Here is a 22,209-nt window from a genome sequence, read left to right on the forward strand (position 1 = left end):
CTCCGGATTTGAGTGTGAGCGAGGAGACGAGTTTCAAATTTGAGGTAGAGCTTTCTCCAAAGCTCGAGTATCTTGTATACGAGTTTGAGAGATCGGTAGGCAAGCAACCCATCCTAGTCTCCTACCGACTGATTTCCCAAGCAAACGAAAAGTACCATGGGTTGGGATGGTCATTACAAGATTGCAATCTAATCCATGATATGATTGCAAAGTATGTATCAAGACTGATGGATGGATGCGCAATCTACAAGGCTTTGGATTGGACATAATCCGTCCAAATTGTGTCGAGCCGTCGACAGTAAAACAGGCGCTGGATGGGAGGCAACCCATTATTTATTTTTCGTCATTTATTTTGTTTGTTTTCTTTTATTTTTGTATTTTTTGGTTTAAAGCTAGATTTCACCCATTTTTCTTGATTTTTGCCGGTATCTCGTCCCCAAGGAAAGAAGAGTAAGAAGTCGGGAAGTCTAGGCAATTCCGGCAATTCGCCCTCGGTGCCAAAATTGACGGCACCCCATGCAACCAAAGAACACTTTCGCAACCGTAGAACACTGATCAATCTGCGGCACGACTGTTCAGGGCGTATTTCTTTCTCATTTCTTTTATTTTCGCATTGAGGGCAATGCATGATTTAAGTTTGGGGGGGAATTCAGCTTATTTTGATTTGGTCTTTTGCATGCATATCATATAATTTAGTTTCATTTATGTATTTCGATTTCCGTAATTGTGTTATGTTTGTCACATGCATTTCATTTAGGATCGAGTGTAAGTTGCATTTCCGGATTCTATAGAAGCAAAGCAATTAATGAATTAGTAGATGGGCTAGTTGATTTTAAAATTGAAATTATGGATAACCGGCTAATTATAGATGAACCTTCCGACTGCGTTTTTGCAACTTGTGTGGATAGCCTTTCGAATCCTTTCCGATTAAGCTTGAGCGCACTTTTCTGAGGGGTATAATAGTCTGAGGTTTGGGGGGCGAGTTAGAATTGAATTATGTGTTCACGATTTGCAGTTGTTGGCTAAAAGTTCTATCAATGGTCTTTACGTTTTTCTTTTATGTTTTTTGTTTTAAAAAAAAAAAAAAAAAAAAAAAAAAAAAAAAAAAAAAAAAAAAGAGAAAAATAATAATTTGTGGTATTGTTGTGATTCACGCTCTGATTTCCCCGCCTTTCTGACTCGAGCTTAACCCGTTGGGTGCACCTCGTCGCCTAAGTCTTTCGAGTTGTCAAGCTTGGGGGTTTCTTGGACTAAAGTTCGATAAATGGGTCAGGGAGATAACACAGTGGTGTCGAGCCTTGCACGAGTCACGATTATGCCCGTTTCAAAACAAATGAAAAAAGGAAAAAGTTGTGATGAAAATCACCAAAAATATTGTAGTTGTCATTTCTTTTAATTGAATAAATAGACCTACTTATGCCCAACTCGAGTTTTTGAATCTCTGAATCAAAACTTACTTTTCACCCACATTTCTACTCAAAACCCTCGATAATTGTGTTTATTGTTTAATTACGGATTCTTGAGTCTATCTTTCATTTTGGTGTAGAAACAACTAATTGCGTCGGTAAGAAAGTCGAATACCTTAAGCTGTATGCCATTCTAAGATTTTAGGTTATCTAGCTCGTTTCATCTTTGGAATTAATTGCAATGCTTTGACCAATCCGGCAACTTTGTGGGTGTGTTGTCTGAAAACCCTCACGAGACACAACTCGTCCTTTGGTGGTACCCAGGGGTTCAAAGGCTTGTTGCATACGCTAAATGCAATCGTGATTCCCTACGTTAGTGGCCTAGGTTTAGTTTTTCTTTCGTTTGTCGTTTTTTTTTGTGTCATAGTTTTGTTTTGATTTACTCGGGACGAGTAAAGATCTAAGTTTGAGGGTGTGATAAGTGTTCGTTTTGCACAACTTTTACTTATCTAATCTTCGTGTTTTGGTCTTCATTCGTCCGAGTTTTCGGCTTTATTTGTATATATTATGTTGTTTTTGTTTTATTTATATTTTAGGTAAAGATAAGCTATTTTTTCCGATTCGAGACGATTTTGGAAGCGAAGCCGAGAATCAAACCAAACACGTGCAAAAGTGCATTCTCGCGGATTGTGGCAGTGTTTGGTATTTCAAGCATAACTTCTTCATACGACCTCCGATTGGGCTGATTCAAGTGGATTTAGAAAGCTAACTTCAAGGGCTACAACTTTTGTGAAATGCACAATTGTCGAATTCGGGCTGAAAAATGGTGAAAAAAGTGTTTGAAGTTGATGCAGAGGCCAGATCGCGATCCAGAATCACCGGATCGCGATCTGGTGGCGAATTCCAGTAGCAGCGAGAAATTGGGGCAGATCGCGATCCGCACTTCCTGGATCGCGATCTGGGAAGGCGGTTCACAGTTTTCAAAGTTGCCAGATCGCGATCCAAGAAGCCCAGATCGCGATCTGGGCACAGAAATCGAGACTAGATATTTTTCTTTGATTTTTCACTATAAATAGAAGGTCTCATTTTCATTTTTCGATATCTCGATTAACTCTCGATTATCTCTCGACTTCTTCTTCGGTTTTCTCTTCGGTTCTCGCCAGTTCTTCGCGGGAAGCTTCGACGAGGGTTTCGACTCGGGTTTTTCATAAGCTTTTCTTTACGTTTAGTTTATAATTTCTCGTGTTCTTCATTTTGATGCTATGTTTGTAATGAACTAAGCATTTTCTTTTAGGGAAATGAAACCTTGTATATATTGATTTTGATTTCCAGATCTGTGATCTTTTTGTCGTTCTTTGATTCTGTTTATGTTTTCATGTATTAAATGCTTTCGATTGTTTGGCCAACAGTTGAATTGATTCTAAATGGGAATGAACTCGAGAGAGGATTTCTCGTTTGATTTTAGGAAAACATAGCTCGGGTTGTGGAAACGGAGACGTGATGCACCTCGGGTAGCCCTTAAGGACTTGACCTAAATGCTCTCTTAATATCAGGTTCTGAACGGAGACGTCGGACCTGTGGGTAGACTCTAACTACACTGGAGACGGGGGTTAGGGTACTTTAGTGTCTGGGTTAGCGAACATAGAATTGACAATAGATTTCGATTTGTAGATCTTTATCGATAGTACACTGGTGGATTTTACCCTAGAAGCCATCACACGTTGGAATTCCTCGCGTATACTGGCGGACCGTTGTTTTCATTATTTTTGTTTCCTTTTGGCTTCATGTCATCTCCCATCTTTTTCTCCCGTCTAGATACAGTTTAGGATAGTATAATTACGGTACTTGGTAGATTTAGGAACTTAATTCCCTGTGGATCGATATCTGGAATTCACTATTCTACAAAACGCGATACTGTACACTTGCGGTTATTTACGTAGGTTTTACGCGTATCAGTGGACTCGCCACTGCATGTACCGTAATAGAGCTCGTGCAAAAATGTAAACAAAATTCTAAATTCATTATATAAATTCAGAGATTAGCTCAAAATTTAGAGACGTTGATTACAAATATGTCCTCCGTTCAGAAAAAGAAAGAAAGAAACTTATATATCCAAACAAAATTACCCTGTCTTGTTGACAAAGCGGTATTATACTCTGCTTCCTTTACCCAATCAATCGAGCGCACGAATCCATAGCACATTCTAGATTCTCTAGATTGAATCTTTAACACAATGAGTATAACTGAATTTTGTTAAGCTTTCTGGAAATTTTCATTCATGAGTTTTAGAAAAAAATAATAAATATATAAATACACATATGTCTTGGTCTTGAGTAACCTAATTCTTTTTATACATATTTTAGAATTTTTGTTGTAGTCGAGTTACGAGTTGAACTTGAGCTTGAAATGAGCTTTCATACCTTAACCATATTCATTAACAACTTACAGGGAGGTACATCTCACATTCAACAATCATTTGATATACTCAATCCATCACACTTTTTTTTATTTCCAGCCATTGCAAAAGTAAAAATTATGTAAAATTAATTACCTTTTACGTTATAAGAATGGCCTCACGAATAAATCAAGCAAATATCCAAAACATAAGTTTCAATGATCACCCAAAATAAAAAAAAAAAAAAGTTTACAAAAACAGGAAAATATCAAATAATAAACAATTTTATGAAAGCTTTGAAATTTTGCCACACTTGCCTTATAGGAATCTTCATCTTCATTTGAATAGTTGAGGCTTTTCAATCGCCGAGCAACACACGATTAGCCATTTGGAATTTATTATAATCCTGCACAGATACAGAAAAATCAATCAAAACCTCTCTTCAATGTTTTCAAGGATCAAGCTTACCAAAAATTCACCGAGGAAATAGCAAAATTCACCGTGCAGCTAAGTTGAAAATCAACACAGAATTGCTCTGGTAGATATATAATGGTTAATGAACTGAAAAATGTTTATAGGATGAAAGATACAATATAACTAAAACGCCACTGATGTTTTGGTATCACTCTTTAGAGTATACATCTTCGTTCTTTCGAGTTTCAAAGGCTCAATGGTTCGAAACACTTTGAAGAGACTGCAGGTCAGTGAAATAGAATGCAGTAGTTTTTGCTAGTTTTCTAAACCAAGAAAATTTATTATAAAGGCCAATACTCTTTTTTGTAATAGAGTACTTTCGTGTTGACAAAAAAAGAAAGATAAATATAGTCCTAGTCAAAGTTGGAGAAATTGATAGGATATGATCATCTAAATATTACCATTGAATTGACCATAAAAAAAATTCACATAGATTTGACGAGCATTAATTACCTTTATAGATCAGTACTTGAAGAACGTATTTTAGCTTTTGTACGAAAAATGGATCGCCACTCGCGCATTTTCTTCATAAAGGATGGGCTGCAATCATCTACCTCTAGTAGTTTGGTGTACTCGAATTGATTCGAGATGTTTTCCAATTTATAGCAATGCCTAACAATCACCCACCTTAAGTATCGACGGTCAAATTCCAAGTTCTCTATATCCAAGTCTTCCAGCAGCAAGAACTCCAGCCTGGGGAACTGTCCTGTTCTGGTTTTCCACAGAGGGCCGCAAAAGGCATACCATCGCAGTTTGAGCACTATAAGATTCGGTAATGAAGCAATAATTTCCATATTCTCCCAAGGCAATCCACATCCACTCAGGCTTATCTTCCTAATGTTCATAGGAAAGTTCGGAACTGAACGAACAATTTGAGAGCTCAGATTTGGATTTACAACGACACATTTGAATGACTCAAATTCCTCGAAGAGAGACGCAACATGATTGAAAAAATTGAAGGTTTCGGTTGAGTCGTGTGCTGACTCAATCTGAACGGCTATTCTGTTCAAATTGGGGATTCTTGAAAGCACCTCTGTGATACAACTGTGAACACTCACACCTGAGACTGTTAGAAGCTTCTCAAGCACAAGATGAGAATCATTTGAAGGAGGAGGCGGGAGGTCGAAGCCCTTGCAATAAAGTTGCCTCAGTTTATGCATGTTCCAGATATCTATAGGCAGATAAACTGGACCATTATTCGTCAATTTGATGTTATGATACCGAGTGAAAATCAATACCTTGAGGTTCCGAAGTGTGGATATGGAGTTGGGGAGCTCTCTATCACACGTGATGGAAAGATACCTCAAGTGAAGTAATGCAAGTAGTTGATGTGGGAACTCGTAGAAGCGGATTGCAAGTGCATCTAGTACCTTGAGCAATCTAAAACACAGGGGCAACAATACTGGATATTGCTGTTTTGGACCGAAACACAGAAAAGATCGTGCATTCGGAACTGATTCCATCCATTCATGAACTTGTGTTAAAGCAAGAACAACATTATTGTGGACGCACAAACGCTGCTGCCTTATGATGTTCTCTGGAGTACAATCGGTGTATTTTTTCAGGATATGGAAAAACTTTTCACTCTTAGCTTCACTAACACATAGACTTCGAAAGGTGAAATGCAGTCTACAGCTCTTAAATCTAGACATATTGACAGAGGCCTGCTTTTCTCTCAAAATAACACTATGCCGAATAAGTAGATCCAAGGTGTCTCCGGCTGATTCTTCAAACCCCGGGTATGTATCCAGAAAGCCCTCAGCCACCCATAATTTAATGAGCTTTGATCGAGAAATCCCATAATGTTTTGGGAACACACCTATATACTGAAAGTATGGCTTTAAATTCTGAGGCAACATCATGTAACTAAAAAATAGTGCTTTTGAGAGTGGCGTATCGTCATATCTTGTGATGACGAGTGGATCTTCTTTTTCTGATAACGTCTTCCATTCTTCAAAAGATTTTCCACGTAGATTCTCTTCAACCTGTATAATTGCTGCAGGGAGTCCTTCACAGTTCTTGGCAATCTTCTTCCCAATTTTCTCAAGTTCTCGACTGCACTTCTCCTCTGTATTACTAAATGCGGTCTGATGAAGTAGTTTCCAACTGTCGTCGTCGTTGAGAAACGGTAATATAATAGACTCGTCTGTATAAATGAAGTCGTATAATCTTTGGATCTGCGATATGACGATGATGCGACTTCCTTTTTTGTTTTCTGGAAAACCACGAGGTACTAGATCAGTGTCGTCAGCCCATACATCATCTAAGACAATTAGATACTTTTGAGTAGATAAAGCCTCTGAAAATTGATTCTTCAAATAAGCCGTGTCTAGTTTATCATCCCTAGAAGGGATGACGAAGCCAAGTTCACCAAGAACAAGCAGCATAATATCTTTCCATCGAGTATAGCCTGGGCCGATGTGCAGAAATAAACGAGCTTCGAACTCTTGTATAACAACCGGGTCGTTGTAAAATTGTTGAACAAGACTAGTCTTACCGATTCCGGTCATGCCCACAACTGATTTAACTATGTCATGGGAATTGGGATCGAAAAACCATTCTTTAATTTGGTCATCGAATCCCACGAGAAGATTCTGTTGTTGATTCCAAGTATTATAATATGAAGAAGCAAAATTAGAATACCTGCTGCTGCTGCAGCTCTGTTCTTCTTCATCAGTTGCTGTGTGAAACGATGCAATTTCTTCTTTGACTATTCCGAGCGACGAAGCAAAACGAATGTCATGATGATCTGGATCAGACAAGTGGGAGTGGATAACATCTTGGAATATTTGGAGAGCATCTATCACTCGTCTTTCATAAGATGCTGCAACAACTATCTTGCTGCTGGGAATCAGCCCCATTTTTTCAACAACTGAATCCATTTCATCAAGGATAAGATTCTTGTCTGATTTAGAAAGAAAATCATCGGATGCGGAAATGCGATTCAGTGTCTGGTAAAGGGATATTACAGCAGCATAAGAACCCATTTCGCACTAACACCTCTCTTTCTCTCTCTGTGTGCGTGTGAGAGAGAGAGAAAGTACTTTTCTTGGGATCACTTTTGGAGTTTGAAATTTTGGCTCTTCTCTTGCAAAAGAAATATAAAAGGAAAGGAACTACTAATATTTGCATTATTTTTGTTAAAATTTAAATATTTGTTGATTTCTCTTTATTTTCTAATGTATTTAAATATTTGTTAAGAACAACTACCGCCATTTTTGGGGTTTAACAATAGCATTACAGCTGTGTCATGACAATAGCTGATCACCAAGAAGAATCTTCCCATTTAATATTCATTTGTTGCCTCACACTTACAAATTGGTAATGTTAGTTTTATTTACCTGTAATTATTATTATTTGTGTCACATTCAGTTTTTCGATACTGTTGTTGTAAGACATGTAACAGTTTGTAAAATATAATTAAAACGAGATACAATTATTTACGCGATTCAGATACAAATGTATCCTAATTCAAAGGGACCTGCAAACAAGAATTAACTGATTTCAGTTTTACGAGCACAATAATTGGGCTTATTCAAAACTAGAGATTCCTTCTTTGTTGACGCCGTTCTTGTATGATACTTGAAATTGTGATCTTCACCATGCAGTATGTCCACCACTCCGTATGATTAAGCTCCCTTCAACGTTGATTTCTTTGAGTTGACGGGTCGATGTCCTCCCGTGATCTTTTAAGCTCTTTAATCTTACAGGATAAACTTCACGTCTAGAGCTAAATAAAAACGAGCAGAAATATTTTCTTTGAAAAAATCTCTCGATAAAAGGCACACCAAAACTCGTTCCCACGTACTGCTCTTTTATATACATATGTGTGAAAGCCTGGAGAAAATATGAGACAATAAAAGATATATATTCAATTATACTCTACTACATTAACCACGATCGTCAAAACAAAAAAAAAATAAAATAAAATAGGCCATTTTACAACAGGTTCTAAATCATGATATATATATAGGGTCTATTAGATATAACCCCCTTAAACATTCAAATAATAGGGGTAGACCCAAACTTAAATTTGTCATTTTGATAAAAACCCAAACTTTTCTAAATTACATAATTACCCTCAATCAAATCCCACAAATCCCGTTACTTTACCTTTTGAAATAATATCAAATCTCTCCATATTTTCCCGTTAAAACACTATCACCACAAACCCACTATCAAAAAAACTGCAAAACCTCCCAAAACCAGAAATTTGCACGGCCGTGGATCGGCGATTTTTCTGCACTCCGACCAAGCCACCGTAGGTACGTCGTCGCCACTCGCTGAATCGCTATCATCCATCGATTTGTTGATATGTTTTGGCTAAATCAACTATCACGTTTGTGTAATTGCAGATCTGTTATAATCGCATACCGAATTCGAGCACTAAATCAGTGATATTGCAACAATTGATGGGCAGGACATCCACCAGAAGTGATATCGTCGTTGGCCGCCGTCGCCGTCGCCGTCACTGCTCCAATCTAGGGTTACTCAAATTTAGGATTACTCAAATCTAGGGTTTTGATAATTCTTCGGCCCATAGTTGATTAACGAGATGCATAGTCGAATTACATCTGTATTAATATACTATCCCATATCATTTAATAGACTATCCCACTGGTATAATTTTACTATGGATCTCGTTAATCGACTATGGGCCGAAAAATCATCAAAACCCTAGATTTGAGAAGTGACGGCGGCGGATTTGTGTTTTAAAATTAATAGACTATCTCATATCGTTTAATAGACTATCTCATGTATCTAATTCGACTATGGGTTCATTTAATTGACTATTGGAAAAATAATAATATATATGGAAAATGAATAATATGTTTGTTTGAAATACTAATCAATTAGGGCAATTTTCCTTATTATATGAAAACGATTAGGGTAAATAATAATATATATGAAAAAATAATAATATATATGGAAACTGAATAATATGTTTGTTTGAAATACTAATCAATTAGGGTAATTTTCCTTATATCATGTAATAGACTATCTTATTGATCTAATTCGACTATGGATCTCGTTAATCGACTATGGATCTCGTTAATCGACTATGGATCCCGTATTATTCAACCACATAGTATATTATTAAGGGTTTTTTGCAAGAACTACCCTTGTATAATTTCTAATTGCCAAAAAAGCCATTGTGTTAAAAGAATTAGCAAAGAGCCCCCCGTGATAGTTAGTCAAAGTCGAAAAACCCCTTAACAGCTTTTCGTGATGCCCAATCGCGGATTGTGCGGCTGGCATAAGTTTTTGGACACGAAAAGTCAAACATACCCATAAACTTCAAAATTTTGAAATTTATAGTTTTAACCCAATATTTTATAAGCCCCAAATTAAAATTTTTAGAATTTTCAATTCAGTCCTTTTGATTTTCGAAAAAGCCCTCTTCTTCAATCTGCTCTACATCGCCAGTGTTTGCTGCCAACCCATCTGCTCCACATCGTCACTGTATGTGCCATCTTCAAACTCCATTATCAAACAATGCATAAATTTCCAAAAACAGAAGAACATAGGTAAAAGAACGTCTTCCCCAAAATTCTTCTTCTTCCCCATGGAATCACCAGCACCAACACCTCCGCCCCATCCTTTTCCTTCCACCACCTGCCTCCTCCGCTATCCTTGCTGCTGACACCCTCCGTTACAGAGGTTAATTCCCCTTCTCCTTCACCGCCCAAGTTCTTGAAACCCCCCTCCACATACTTGGAGTTTTGCTGCAAATGTTTTGCACAATTTTTATTTTCCTTTTTTTTTTAATATTTCTTTTATAAGGATAATTGGGTCATTTCACGTAAGTCAACAATAAATTTTGAAATAAGGGCCGGTGTGCTTTGAAAATCACAACATAGGGGGCTTCTTGCTAATTATTTTAACAGAGGGTTCTATTTGGCAATTAGAAATAACACAGGGGGGTCTGTGCTATTAGCTCATATTATTAATTTCAATATAGTACATTAATCTGCTATGATAGTATATTACGGTTATAGTAGTGATATGAAATTGTGTTACAAACAATATACCACTGAAATGACAAGAACATTGAGAACAACACCAACGTAAAGTATTCCAACATAACCAATAAAATAGTACATTAATAATCTCATAATTTCAATCTAGGGTTTTGATAAAATACATAAAACACATCATAACACAATCAAACCAATATGTCGAGTTAAAAAACTCTAGTACATTAATAATCTCATAATAGTATAATAAAATCATAATGGTAGTATCATACGGTATTCATAATAGTATACTACTGTATTACAACGGTTTAACACTTAACCGAAGTTACCGAGCCATTACATCGTAAACACCTCTTTATAGCAACCAACCCACCAAACCTCAACAAAATCCGTACGAAATTCGCCATCGAAAAAACCTAAAATCATGAAACAAAATTAAAAATGCAGAATACTAAAAAATGATTAAATAGACTGCAAAGACATTTGAATGATAATACATTAATATCATCAAAAATAAACTTAAAATGCAAAATTCATACGCTAAATTAAAAAAGACTACGAACTATATTTTAATGTACTACCCAGCACACTTAAATCGGCTGTTATAAACAAATAAACCAACTATCGATCGGGATAAAAAACATGAACTCGACCACAGCGGACAATTATTCCGATTATTGCATAAACCAACTACGAAACTTATATAAAACAACTCTGTTCCGATCTGCGTGAACCATCCTCTTCTAACTCTGTCAATCCTCTTCCAAACAAACATCATCCGCCGAAAATAACGATGTATATATGACGACGTAATTTTGTTAAAAAACGTTCTACTTAATAGAATCAAGTATCAACACAACTCTTAAAAATGTCTAACCACCATACACGACAATCCTGTACATACAGCGAAAATAAAAGCGAAAAAAGACGCATTCATACCCGCTTGATGGTGAAGAAATCTTCAAAGGCGATTAAAACGATGGAACGCTGGATAAATCTTCAAAAAAAAATTGTACACGATTTGATAGACACGATTTGATAGAACGGCCAATGATCTCACGTAAATTTATTCCGTGATTTTAGAATCACGTATCAGCAAATCTCATATCACGTAGTTAAGGAAATAAATGTCGTTCAAAAATAAAACAGGGGTATTAAAGGGAAATTATATAATATATTTTGCCAAGTTGGCAAATTTGGGTGTATCTCAAAAAGGGAAAATTAATTGGATGTACCTGATTAGAAAATATGAACAAGGGGTTATCCCTAATAAACCCATATATATATATATATATATATATATATATATATATATATATATATATATATATATATATATATATATATATATATATATATATATATATATATATATATATATATAAATATATATGAGTAATGTGCAAAAAGTACCCCTTTGTAATTCTTATTTGCCAAAAACCCCCTTGATAAAAAAACTAGCAAAAATCGCCCGTGTAAAAAAGTCAAAGGCAAAAAACCCCTTTGTACGAGAATGTGTGTTACACTCGCTCCTTGTGTGGTCTTCTTTTGTTCATTTTTGCTTATGAAAATGACATAACTGCCCCCCAAACCACCACCATCATCTTTCTTCACTCCCTTTTCTCTCTCTTCGAAGAAGAGAGACTCTTCTTCTGCACAAATAGAACACACATATCCAGCATGAAACTCCAAGATATCTCTGATTTCCAAATAGAATTGAAGAACACAATCTCTCTGTATTTTTGTGCAATCATTGCCTCCTCGTAGTAATCACCCAATTTTGGTGCTACAAATTTGGGATTGAAAATAAAATAAAAAATATATGTATGTATATATATACACACACACCAGGTCCTCTCCCTCTCTGTCTCATTAAGAACAAAAAATAATGTTCAAACTTGAGCAAAGAAACACCAGTAAAGAAGAACGAATCAAATGATCTCAGCCTTGCTGCAGTAAGCAATTCCGAGTTCGAGTTATCAGAAGAGCTTTATGACTCTATGAGGAATCTCCGTGGTAAACGACGGATTTTGGAGAAGAAGACTGGTTTTATTGAATATGTGGGAAAATTGCAATTCAATCCCCTAATTTAAGTTTTACATGTTTACCAAAATTGTACTTTTGCCCCCTATTTTAAGTTATCTGATCTTACACTATTTTATTGGAGGGTATCTTTGTCTTCTTACGTTCAGTCAATGCCCAAGATTATAGTGGGTGCAGTGAGCTATTTAAATTTTTACATAGGGGAGTTTTTGCTATTTGTTTTATCATTTGCGGGTTTTTGGCAGATACGAATTACACAGGGGTACTTTTTGCATATATATATATATATATATATATATATATATATATATTTGAATAAATGCTAATATATAAAGGGTATAAAACAATTTAGGGGCCCTAAATAAAAAAATCAGAGAGGCCCAAGGCGACCACCGACTCCGCCTCCTCTTAAAATTGGCCCCGGATCAAATAGTGCTTCGATCTCTGTTGACGAAAACTCGTCCTTTTTAACTTCGATGCGCTTCTTCAAAAGCTTCACAGCTTATCCAGAGAAAAATAGTTTTAGTTAACAAAAGGAAACAACAAAGTTCGGGTTGATTCAAATAGAACATTAAAGAAAAGGCGTTAGAAATAGGAATCATTAGAGTTGAAATTGGAGTAGTGGACCCGTTAGGGTAGCAGACACGAATTTGGTGTCCGCAAGGAAAAAACCCTCATTGGAGTTGAAATTCCCCCAATGTGGCTGTATGTATTCGATCATCAGACTTGCACCAACTTACCATCCCGGAACCAGTTGAGCTATACACATGCGGGCATCAAACTTCTTTCCTTCCTATGTGTATGGTTGATAGAGCAACATGTGTTGTATTTCCTAGCATCAAAGTCGAGTTTTCTCAAACTCCTCTGCTTCTTTTTATCACTTGCAAGCCATCCTGGTATGCCTCACTGGAGAAGCCCTGAAGGGCTTCTCAAGTATGTGAAAGGTTTTGTGAATACTGAAATTATGTTTGCTAAGTGTTCTGAAGATGTTGAACTCCATGGAAATGTTGATTCCAATTTTGTTAAAGACAGAGATAACATAAAATCCACTACCTCTTATATGTTCACATTATGTGCTTCTTGCATTAGTTGGAAATCACAATTGCAAAACATTGTAGCCTTGTCAACCACTGAAACATAATACAGTGTTGCAACTAAAGCCTTGAAAGAGGCAATTTGGTTGTAATGTTGAATTTTTGAAATTGGATTTCTGAACAAAAAAAAGTAGTTGTTTATTTTAATAGTCAATCTGGAATACAACTGTGCAAAAACCTTGTTTTCCATTATAGAACAAAGCATATTGATGTGAAGTCTTACTTTATCATAGATATTGTGGAAAAAGGGTTAATTGATCTTGAAAAGATTTCATCATACTTCAATCCTTCTGATATGGGCACCAAGTGTCTGCATGTTGAGAAATTGCGTTCTTGTTTGAAAATCCTAAACATTTTCTGTGTCACTTAGCAAATATATAATAATTCAAACAATGTATGACTGTCACATCACTGTGTTAGCTTTTCTGTGTGAAATTGCTTGATATGTATGATTACCCTGTTTTCTTTGTGATTACAAAACTGATATGAATGAACAAAACTTAGTGTATGTCCAAACATATTAAAAAACGACAATGATGATTCATGTCTTAAGTTCTCAAATTTGGTTTCGGGTGGAGATTTGTTGGTTTTATGGCCCAAATGAATTATTTCCTCCTTAGTCCTCTTCACTTGAGGCGGCCCAACAACACAAAGCCCATCTGCGCTTAGCCCATTCTCTCGGTCATCTCTTGGAATGCTCGAGAACCTTTGATCTGGACTATTGATTCCTCTTTTTGATATGATCCCTTCATCCAAAAGGTTACACCCACCGCCTCTCTAGAAACCCTAATCTTCTATTATGCCCCTCTCTCTCTCTCTCTCTCTCTCTCTTCATTATCGATCTATTTCCCCAAATTTCGGGTTCCTTCACCGAGGGTGAGACCTCTCACTCCACCGCCTCCCCATCTTCACCGCTCTGATGGACCGCCTCCGTCTGCCTCCTTATCATCCACCACGACAGCACCGCAGCTCCTTCATCCTCTAGGGCGGCAACCTCAATCTTCCCAGTCGGCGGAGGAAGAGGCGGCGATGTTTTGCGGTGGGTCAACGAGATGTATGGGTAATATGAAAAAAATAGAGAAATTTGATTTTTTCTTGTTTATATTTTTAATTGTTTTTTCGGAGCCTTTCAACTTTTAATTGGGTAATTTGTTTTCTTCGATAATTGGTAATGTTCGTACGAAACTTAGAATTATGTTCTTTAATTTTGAGTATAATTATTGTTCTTCAATTTGAATTTCTTGTATTTGGTAAATATTTTATGGGATTCCCTAATATTGTTTATGTCGATTTGATCCATGAATATTTGGTTTCATCTGAAAACTCTAGTATTTCTATCACGAACAAGATTTTATCCTTTCATGTCGGTTCTGATGATTTTTGGGCTAGTAAAAATTGGTTTTTTAATGAAATTTTTATGATATTTTTTTTGTTTATAAATGGGAGACGAGGATCATTATGTATTATATGTAGTTAAATGGGGTTGTCGTTATCTTTTCTCCATGAATATGTGCTTTGTTTATTTCGTATGATGATGAAAAATAAGTATGTTCTGTTTTCTGAAACAAAATATTTGATTCAATAGTGGTTTTCAAGCATGAAATCTTAACAGTTATGTAGGATCTAATTTCAATTTTAAATTTCGATATATAGTTTGGTATATGTGAGTCATTTACAATTCACTAATATTTATAATGAATTTCGATAAGTATGCAGAGTGGTTTTCATGTTTATATAGTTTTTTATATAGAGTGGTTTTCATGTTTATATAGATGTTTATACATAGTGGTTTTCATGTTTATATAGTTGTTTATACATAGTGGTTTCATGTTTATATAGTTATTTATACAGAGTGGTTTTCATGTTTGTATAGCAGTTTATATAGAATGGTTTTCATGTTTATATAGTTTTTCTATAAAGAGTTGTTTTCATTGTTGTTCGCTCATTCATTTTTCGTTTCAACAGATTTATGCAATATTAGTAGGTTCGAAAGAATTTTTTTATGAAAACTTCCTGGATTTTCGTTCCCACCAACGATGGTGTGACACCAAGGTTTGCTTTTGGAAATTAGTTTTCATTTGCTAATTATTTTTTAACTTGTCCAGATTGATTTCGTGATCCTCGTCGGCCTTGTTGGTGGTGGTGTACTGGTCCTGCACTTTTTCGTGAACATAGTAGTGTTTTACGTTTCAAATAGTGGATTTTCGAATATTGAATTTACGTATTTTTTTGTTATTTTTTCAGTTGTGTTAGTAGTGGATTACGTATGTTTTTAGTATATTTCGATAAGTTTGTTGTGGGTTATATTAATATTAAAGTGGATTACGTTAGTTTTACGGTGAATTTTACGGTAATTTGACAGTGGTTTTCGATAAATTTGTAGTAGTTTCCGATGAATTTTAATTTCCGTAACCCTGGTGGAAAAGAAAAAAAAATTGATTTTTTTTTAAATAATAATAATAATAATAAAATTGAGGGTTAAAAACCATATTTTTTAAACTTGGTGGAAAAGAGAAGAAACTAAATAAAAAAAACTGAAATAAAATAAAAGTAATATTTTGTTTTAAATTGAAATAAAAAAAACATATATTTCCTAGGAAAAAAAAAAAGAATAAGAAAAAAAACTGAAATAACATGAGCCTGAGATTTTGTGAGTAGTTATTTTGGAGAGAGAGTATAACATGGGCATTTAGGGTAATTTGAATTAAATGGACATATGTCAAATACCAATTAATAAAATGGATTTATAATGAAGTCAAAATTCAATGAGGGGTGTTTGTCAAATAGCTCCTAGTTTATAATCTTTCTTTCCAAATTCAGATACAATGGGAATTTTTACAATAATTTGCTATCCTTTTCAAATATTTGCGGCAAGCAAGAAAATCCAACAGAGAGTTCAACAAAATACAATTAATAAAACCATAGAGATTTTATGAAAAGAAAAAAATGCAATAAGGAGTTTATTGTACCAATTAATCTTTTTTTTTTCAAGTTTAAGTTTACTTGACCCTTCAATATTTATATTTTTCACATAAAATATAACATGAATTATATTATGGAATTACAAAATATATCATAACCTTATATTATATATTTCGAAAAACAATTGAAATATTCAGAACTAAAATCGGATCGGAATGGGAATGGTATTGCTCATGCTCTAGCAGGTTTTGCTAATTATGGTTGTAAGCATGAGAAGTTTCTTCCCTCAACTTTGTTTCAAATGTATTCACATCTACTTATTATTTCTTATAAAGCGCTTAATTCGATTTCGCTATGTTCACATTTCACGTTATACTTTATTCTCTTTGTATTCCTAATTAGTTAATTTCTTTAGTCTTTTGAAAAATACATTGTTAATTTGTGTCACATCATTATTTGATTTTTACTTTTAATTAATTAACTGAATTTATTTTATTTATTTATTTTGAGGTAAAAAACCGATTTCATTAATCAATAAGAGCCAGAAAAGGCGGGAGGCTATCTCCCTCGTTACAAGACGTAACAGACACGGAAGTTAAGTGATGAGCTAGTCTGTAGCAATTCTCGATGTAGGCCCCAAACCCCCCCCCCCCCCCCCCCCCCCCCCCCCCCCCCCCCACACACACACACACACACACACAACAAAGTGTCAAGATAACCTGTAGAAAGTCCCCTTCGAGCGTGATCGTCGGCCATCCCTTTCCTTGCGCCGTGGTTAATGCATATAGGGCCGCGTGAGATTCTCCATCAACCGGTCTCGGTCTTTCCTGATATTTTTGTACCGACCACCGAATGTATTCCCTCTTCCAATTCAGACCAACCATGGAGACCAAGTCAAAATTCACCTTAATTATGCAGCGTGCATGATCCCCAACAGTCTCGCATCAGCGGAATAAGATTATACATGGCGAGAGGGAAAACAAATAAAAATATTTTATTTATATAAACAAACACAATTACAATTAATTGCGTACGTTTTCGCTTCCAATCTCCGACAAACATGCTCGCATATATAATTAATTTAAATAACATAAATTAAATCATCATAGCATGCTCGCGAAATTAAATCACATAATAAACATGCTCAACGAAAGATTCACATAAACACACAATCAAACATATAGATTCATGTGACTAAATAATAAATTAATATACATTAATCTCAATTAATTTAAATTAATTATTTTATATATATATTAATTAGGAAAAACGAGATTTTACCCTTGAAGCGTCAATCTGCATTTCCCACTCCTACTGATACAACCTGTTTTCTGATCTAAAATTACAGGCCTGCTCCGACTTCAATATCTCCATGGTTATTGACTGGATCACCAATTCCTTCTGAGTTATTGTAGATCAATGAGTTCGGACGCTGCTGTCAAATTCACGTCCATCCAATTACTGGTTGATTTATGGCGAATTTTCTCGTTGGACTGCGCAGAAAATCCGAGATCAGTTTTTCAGAATTGCCTTCTCGCATCACCGGCTTGTGGCGGCGCGTGGAGACGACCCTGGTGGCGGCGTTGGCGGCATAAGAATCTTTATATTTCAAACTTAATGTAGACAGCCCTATGCATGACGAGGAATTTTTTTTTTTTGCGGGGGTTCATAAAGGGATCAAGCTGGGATTTTTATTCAAGGTTTTTCGCATTTTTATGAAAAGGGATCATTGTTTGCTGCAGAAGCTCAAGCTATTCTGGATGGGCTTCATTAATTTATGCAGTCATTTGGGTATTCACAAACTAATTGTGGAATCGGATGCTCAAGGTATTCACAAGAGAGCTGAGTATGCATGGGGTCGCTTTGGAATTTTAAGCAAGTATATTTCTCCCAAAAACAGCACATGTGGGGGGTCACTTTGGATTTTCAGCAAGTTTAGTCTTCATAGGCAGTCTTTTTAGCTTATTTCTTTCTCACCCCTTTTGGGGTATTTCTGTACTAGAAGAGTTAGGGATTGCTCTGACTTTTTATATCCATGGTAGGGGTACTTTTTTTTCCTTGGGTAGGTCCACAAGTTTTAACGAGGCCCTATATAGTTTTTCGATAATGGAATAATAAAGTCTTAATGAAGTCTTTTTGGCCAAAAATATAAATATGGATAAATTATCTGCCTTTTGGTTTATGTTTTCCTGCTAGAGGAATTTACACACTTGGATGAACTCTTTACACGCTTTTGCTTTGATTTAATAGAATTGTTATTAATTGGATAATATTTTATATAAAAATTAGTATTATTTTAGGGGTAATTAGCTTTAAACCACGTGAACTTTTTAAGTTTTTGCGGATCACCTCCTGAACAATTTTTTTTGCACGAGTTCACCTGTACTTAATTAATTGTGTCACGTTGCCCTTTTTTGCTCGTTTCCAGGTCAAAATGACCGGTTATGAACCCATGTGCGCTGCACATGCGAAATCCAAGGCTATTTTTGTCTTTTCTATTTAAAAGTCCTTAATTCCTTTAATTTTCTCTCCATTTTTCTCTTATCTTCATTACTTTTCTTCTTCAATTTGAATGAAATGAATTCCCTCATTCGCAAAATATTTGCATTTTCGAGCATTTCAAATTACGTTGTCGGAAAAAAGAACACCTGTAAAAGTCGTCTGTTTCGAGTTTCATCTTTCTTAATTCCCCTCTTTCTCTCTCTCCACAATCCCAAATCCCAACCCACAATGCCGTTGTTTAACATGGGAGCTTATCAGAACGAAGATGGGGATGCATCAATTAACAACAATGGAATCAAGATTTTTTACAGAACCTACATCAAATGACCAGTCAAAGTTCGTTCTCGTTGCATTTCATCCACGCAAAAGCTGTCGAAAAACTCGTATAAGCATCGGTATTTTTTTAATAAATACGAGTAAAATATATATGTATACGTGTTGTTGGTATATATATATAACAATCTGCGTAAACGAAAAATACTTACTTGTTTGTCGAAAAGAGGAATTGTGAAAACCACAAAGAACGATCGAGACTTGCCAAAGCAATTCCCTTAAGACAATATTTCCGGGTTGTCAACGGTGCACAGTCTCTTCCCGGTAGTCTCCCAAGGTACAACGATCGGTTGTCGAATATTTGCACGAGTATTCGACCCACGGCGAACTTGAACAACGAACGAAACTTTGACGAAGAGAAAGAAGAATGTGAAGAACTATCTCGTAATTGCCGATTAAATTCCGTACAGAATTGGCCAGGTTCTGCCTTTATTTATAGGTTGTAGAGATCCATTCACAGAGGGATGCAATGGTTGGAAGAAGAAGCAGAGATATGTGTCTGTTCTTTTTACCGAGTTCAAAAAACGTAGGAAAATTAATTGGTCATTGGCCAATTAATTAAATATTTGGTTTGGGCCAAATATTTTATTATTTAAATTTTGGGTCAACTAATTTGACTAATTACTAAATGTCCCCAAAAGTAATATTTGTGGACACCTAAACCCAAACTAGTCCTATCACTCGATCACATCGAGCGCACATCTTTTGAACTTTAACCATTTAATCAAGAAAATTTTCATTCACTTTACTTCATGATTATGATCAAGTAAATAAATGAAATTAATCTTTTCATAATTTAATTAATATTGCTCAATATTAATTATTGGAAATCATGAAAATTCCAACAATCCCCCACATGAATAAAATTGTTCTTCCAATCTTATCGCATAAGATCTATTTGTCAAAATTCCTTAGTGAATAGTACAACATCGGGATAGGTGAAATGTTTCATCTTGAACATTCCCTAGTTAAAGCTTATCGGATTTACTTAGCCAATCGGTGAATTATTTCATCTTGAACCGTCGGCTGTTTGTGTAAACCAAGACAATAAACTTAACACCATACTAAACGAACTTGTTCAAGTTCTCGGTTGTGTTCGTTTTGGCCCTGAACATCCTCGGGTTCTGCGAGTGCTTTAGAGAATTCCAGCCTTTAAGAATTCTCAACGAGCCGACCCAGCTCACACTAACATAGGTGACCGCATCTATAAAGAGTATCCTACTATACCCCACTTGTAATTTACAAGATATAGACGTCATTAAAAGCAATAGCTTACCTTTTTTGAACGTCGTAGGTTGCACTTATTGCATCATAGGAATAAGATGGAGTTAAAACTCCTAAGTGCTCCATTCATTTAAGTTACACAAAACTGGTTGTCCTATTGAACTTGGTACGTGGGATCTCCAGTCGCCAAGTTAGGTTTCCGTATAAGGTAACTTAGTTATTTAGGCTTTAAACTTATTCCCCTCGACGCACATGTAACTCTCTCGCTAGATAAACCTTTATTAAATGGATCCGCTAGGTTATCTTTGGATTTCACAAAATCAATGGAAATTATTCCATTAGAGATTAAATGTCTCACGGTATTGTGTCTACGACGAATATGTCAAGACTTACCTTATTAAAAAGTATGAGAGCAATTGTTAATTGATTATTTCTAATATGAATATCCAATTACATTGGCTCGCAATTTCCTTCAAAATATATTAACTCGTGGTCGAACGCCCCCACATTTTCAAATATTTATAATCAATTTTGAAGTTTTCCTAACTCATAAGGAATTATATTATTTTTGACATAAAGAGAGCTCCCCCATAGTTTCTCCGATACATTCGGATTCATACAATCATAGATGAAATATTATTTCCCATTTATAGTTATTATTGACTCAAAATCGCATAAGTCGATGTGATTTGGCTCTAGATATTTTAAGCTCTTCTTAATTCAATTTATTTCGCAAACTTTGCCTTAATGCAAATTTCATATTTATATTTTTCCAAATAAAACCCAGTTTTATTTAAACAAATATTTGCAACACAATAATATAACCAACTTTCTATATTTCACAAATAAACCAGAAAGTTGAAAGGCATAGTGATCACATGTGTTTTTAAATAATTTGTGCACAAAATTATTTAAACGACAATTAAGACGAAATTCTCATCTTGTAAAACTTTGTATTGTTAAAGCTATTAAAATGAAAGTTTTACACGTAGTAGATATACTATAATATTTTCTTGAACACATTTTCCAAGAACAAAGTGTCATTTATGCAAATGGCTTCAATCAATGATACCACCCCTAAGGTTGTCGGCGCGGCCGAAAAACCAAACAAGTTCACGGGCACGGACTTTGCTACTTGGAAGAACAATTCCTCTTTTCGACAAACAAGTAAGTATTTTTCGTTTACGCAGATTGTTATATATATATACCAACAATCTTAAGACAATATTTCCAGGCTGTCAACGGTGCACAGTCTCTTCCCGGTAGTCTCCCAAGTTACAACGATCGGTTGTCGAATATTTGCACGAATATTCGACCCACGGCGAACTTGAACAACGAACGAAACTTTGACGAAGAGAAAGAAGAATGTGAAGAACTATCTTGTAATTGCCGATTAAATTCCGTACAGAATTGGCCAGGTTCTGCCTTTATTTATAGGTTGTAGAGATCCATTCACAGGGGGATGCAATGGTTGGAAGAAGAAGCAGAGAGATGTGTCTGTTCTTTTTACCGAGTTCAAAAAACGTAGGAAAATTAATTGGTCATGGGCCAATTAATTAAATATTTGGTTTGGCCCAAATATTTTATTATTTAAATTTTGGGTCAACTAATTTGACTAATTACTAAATGTCCCCAAAAGTAATATTTGTGGACACCTAAACCCAAACTAGTCCTATCACTCGATCACATCGAGCGCACATCTTTTGAACTTTAACCATTTAATCAAGACAATTTTCATTCACTTTACTTCATGATTATGATCAAGTAAATAAATGAAATTAATCTTTTCATAATTTAATTAATATTGCTCAATATTAATTATTGGAAATCATGAAAAT

At 35.4% G+C, this 22,209-nt stretch overlaps 1 protein-coding gene and 1 long non-coding RNA gene across 5 annotated transcripts in view; one reads left to right on the plus strand and one right to left on the minus strand.

The window, feature by feature from the left end:
- LOC105962295 (putative disease resistance RPP8-like protein 4) overlaps positions 1-22,209 on the minus strand; it is a 56,912-nt gene that overhangs the window by 9,668 nt on the left and 25,035 nt on the right. The window contains exons 2-3 of one of the 4 annotated variants that reach the window (XM_088819160.1): positions 4,729-6,921; positions 3,954-4,207 (exon numbers count right to left, since the gene is read on the minus strand). The exons of 1 other annotated variant lie outside the window; for it this stretch is intronic. In XM_088819160.1, coding sequence (XP_088675286.1) covers positions 4,731-6,921 — 2,191 coding nt within the window. In that variant the 3' untranslated portion in view covers positions 3,954-4,207; positions 4,729-4,730. Of the gene's footprint in view, positions 1-3,953; positions 4,208-4,728; positions 6,925-22,209 lie in introns of those variants that run through there. 2 more of the 4 variants (XM_088819156.1, XM_088819166.1) reach the window with 2 other exon arrangements.
- Positions 14,141-15,766, plus strand: LOC105962294 (uncharacterized). Its single transcript, XR_001173182.2, has 2 exons — positions 14,141-14,450; positions 15,496-15,766. It is a non-coding gene; the product is annotated as an uncharacterized LOC105962294 (long non-coding RNA).

Source organism: Erythranthe guttata, chromosome 1 (genome assembly GCF_056151865.1).
Source record: "Erythranthe guttata isolate IM_541 chromosome 1, IM_541, whole genome shotgun sequence".
In the NCBI taxonomy this organism is placed as follows: Eukaryota; Viridiplantae; Streptophyta; class Magnoliopsida; order Lamiales; family Phrymaceae; genus Erythranthe; species Erythranthe guttata.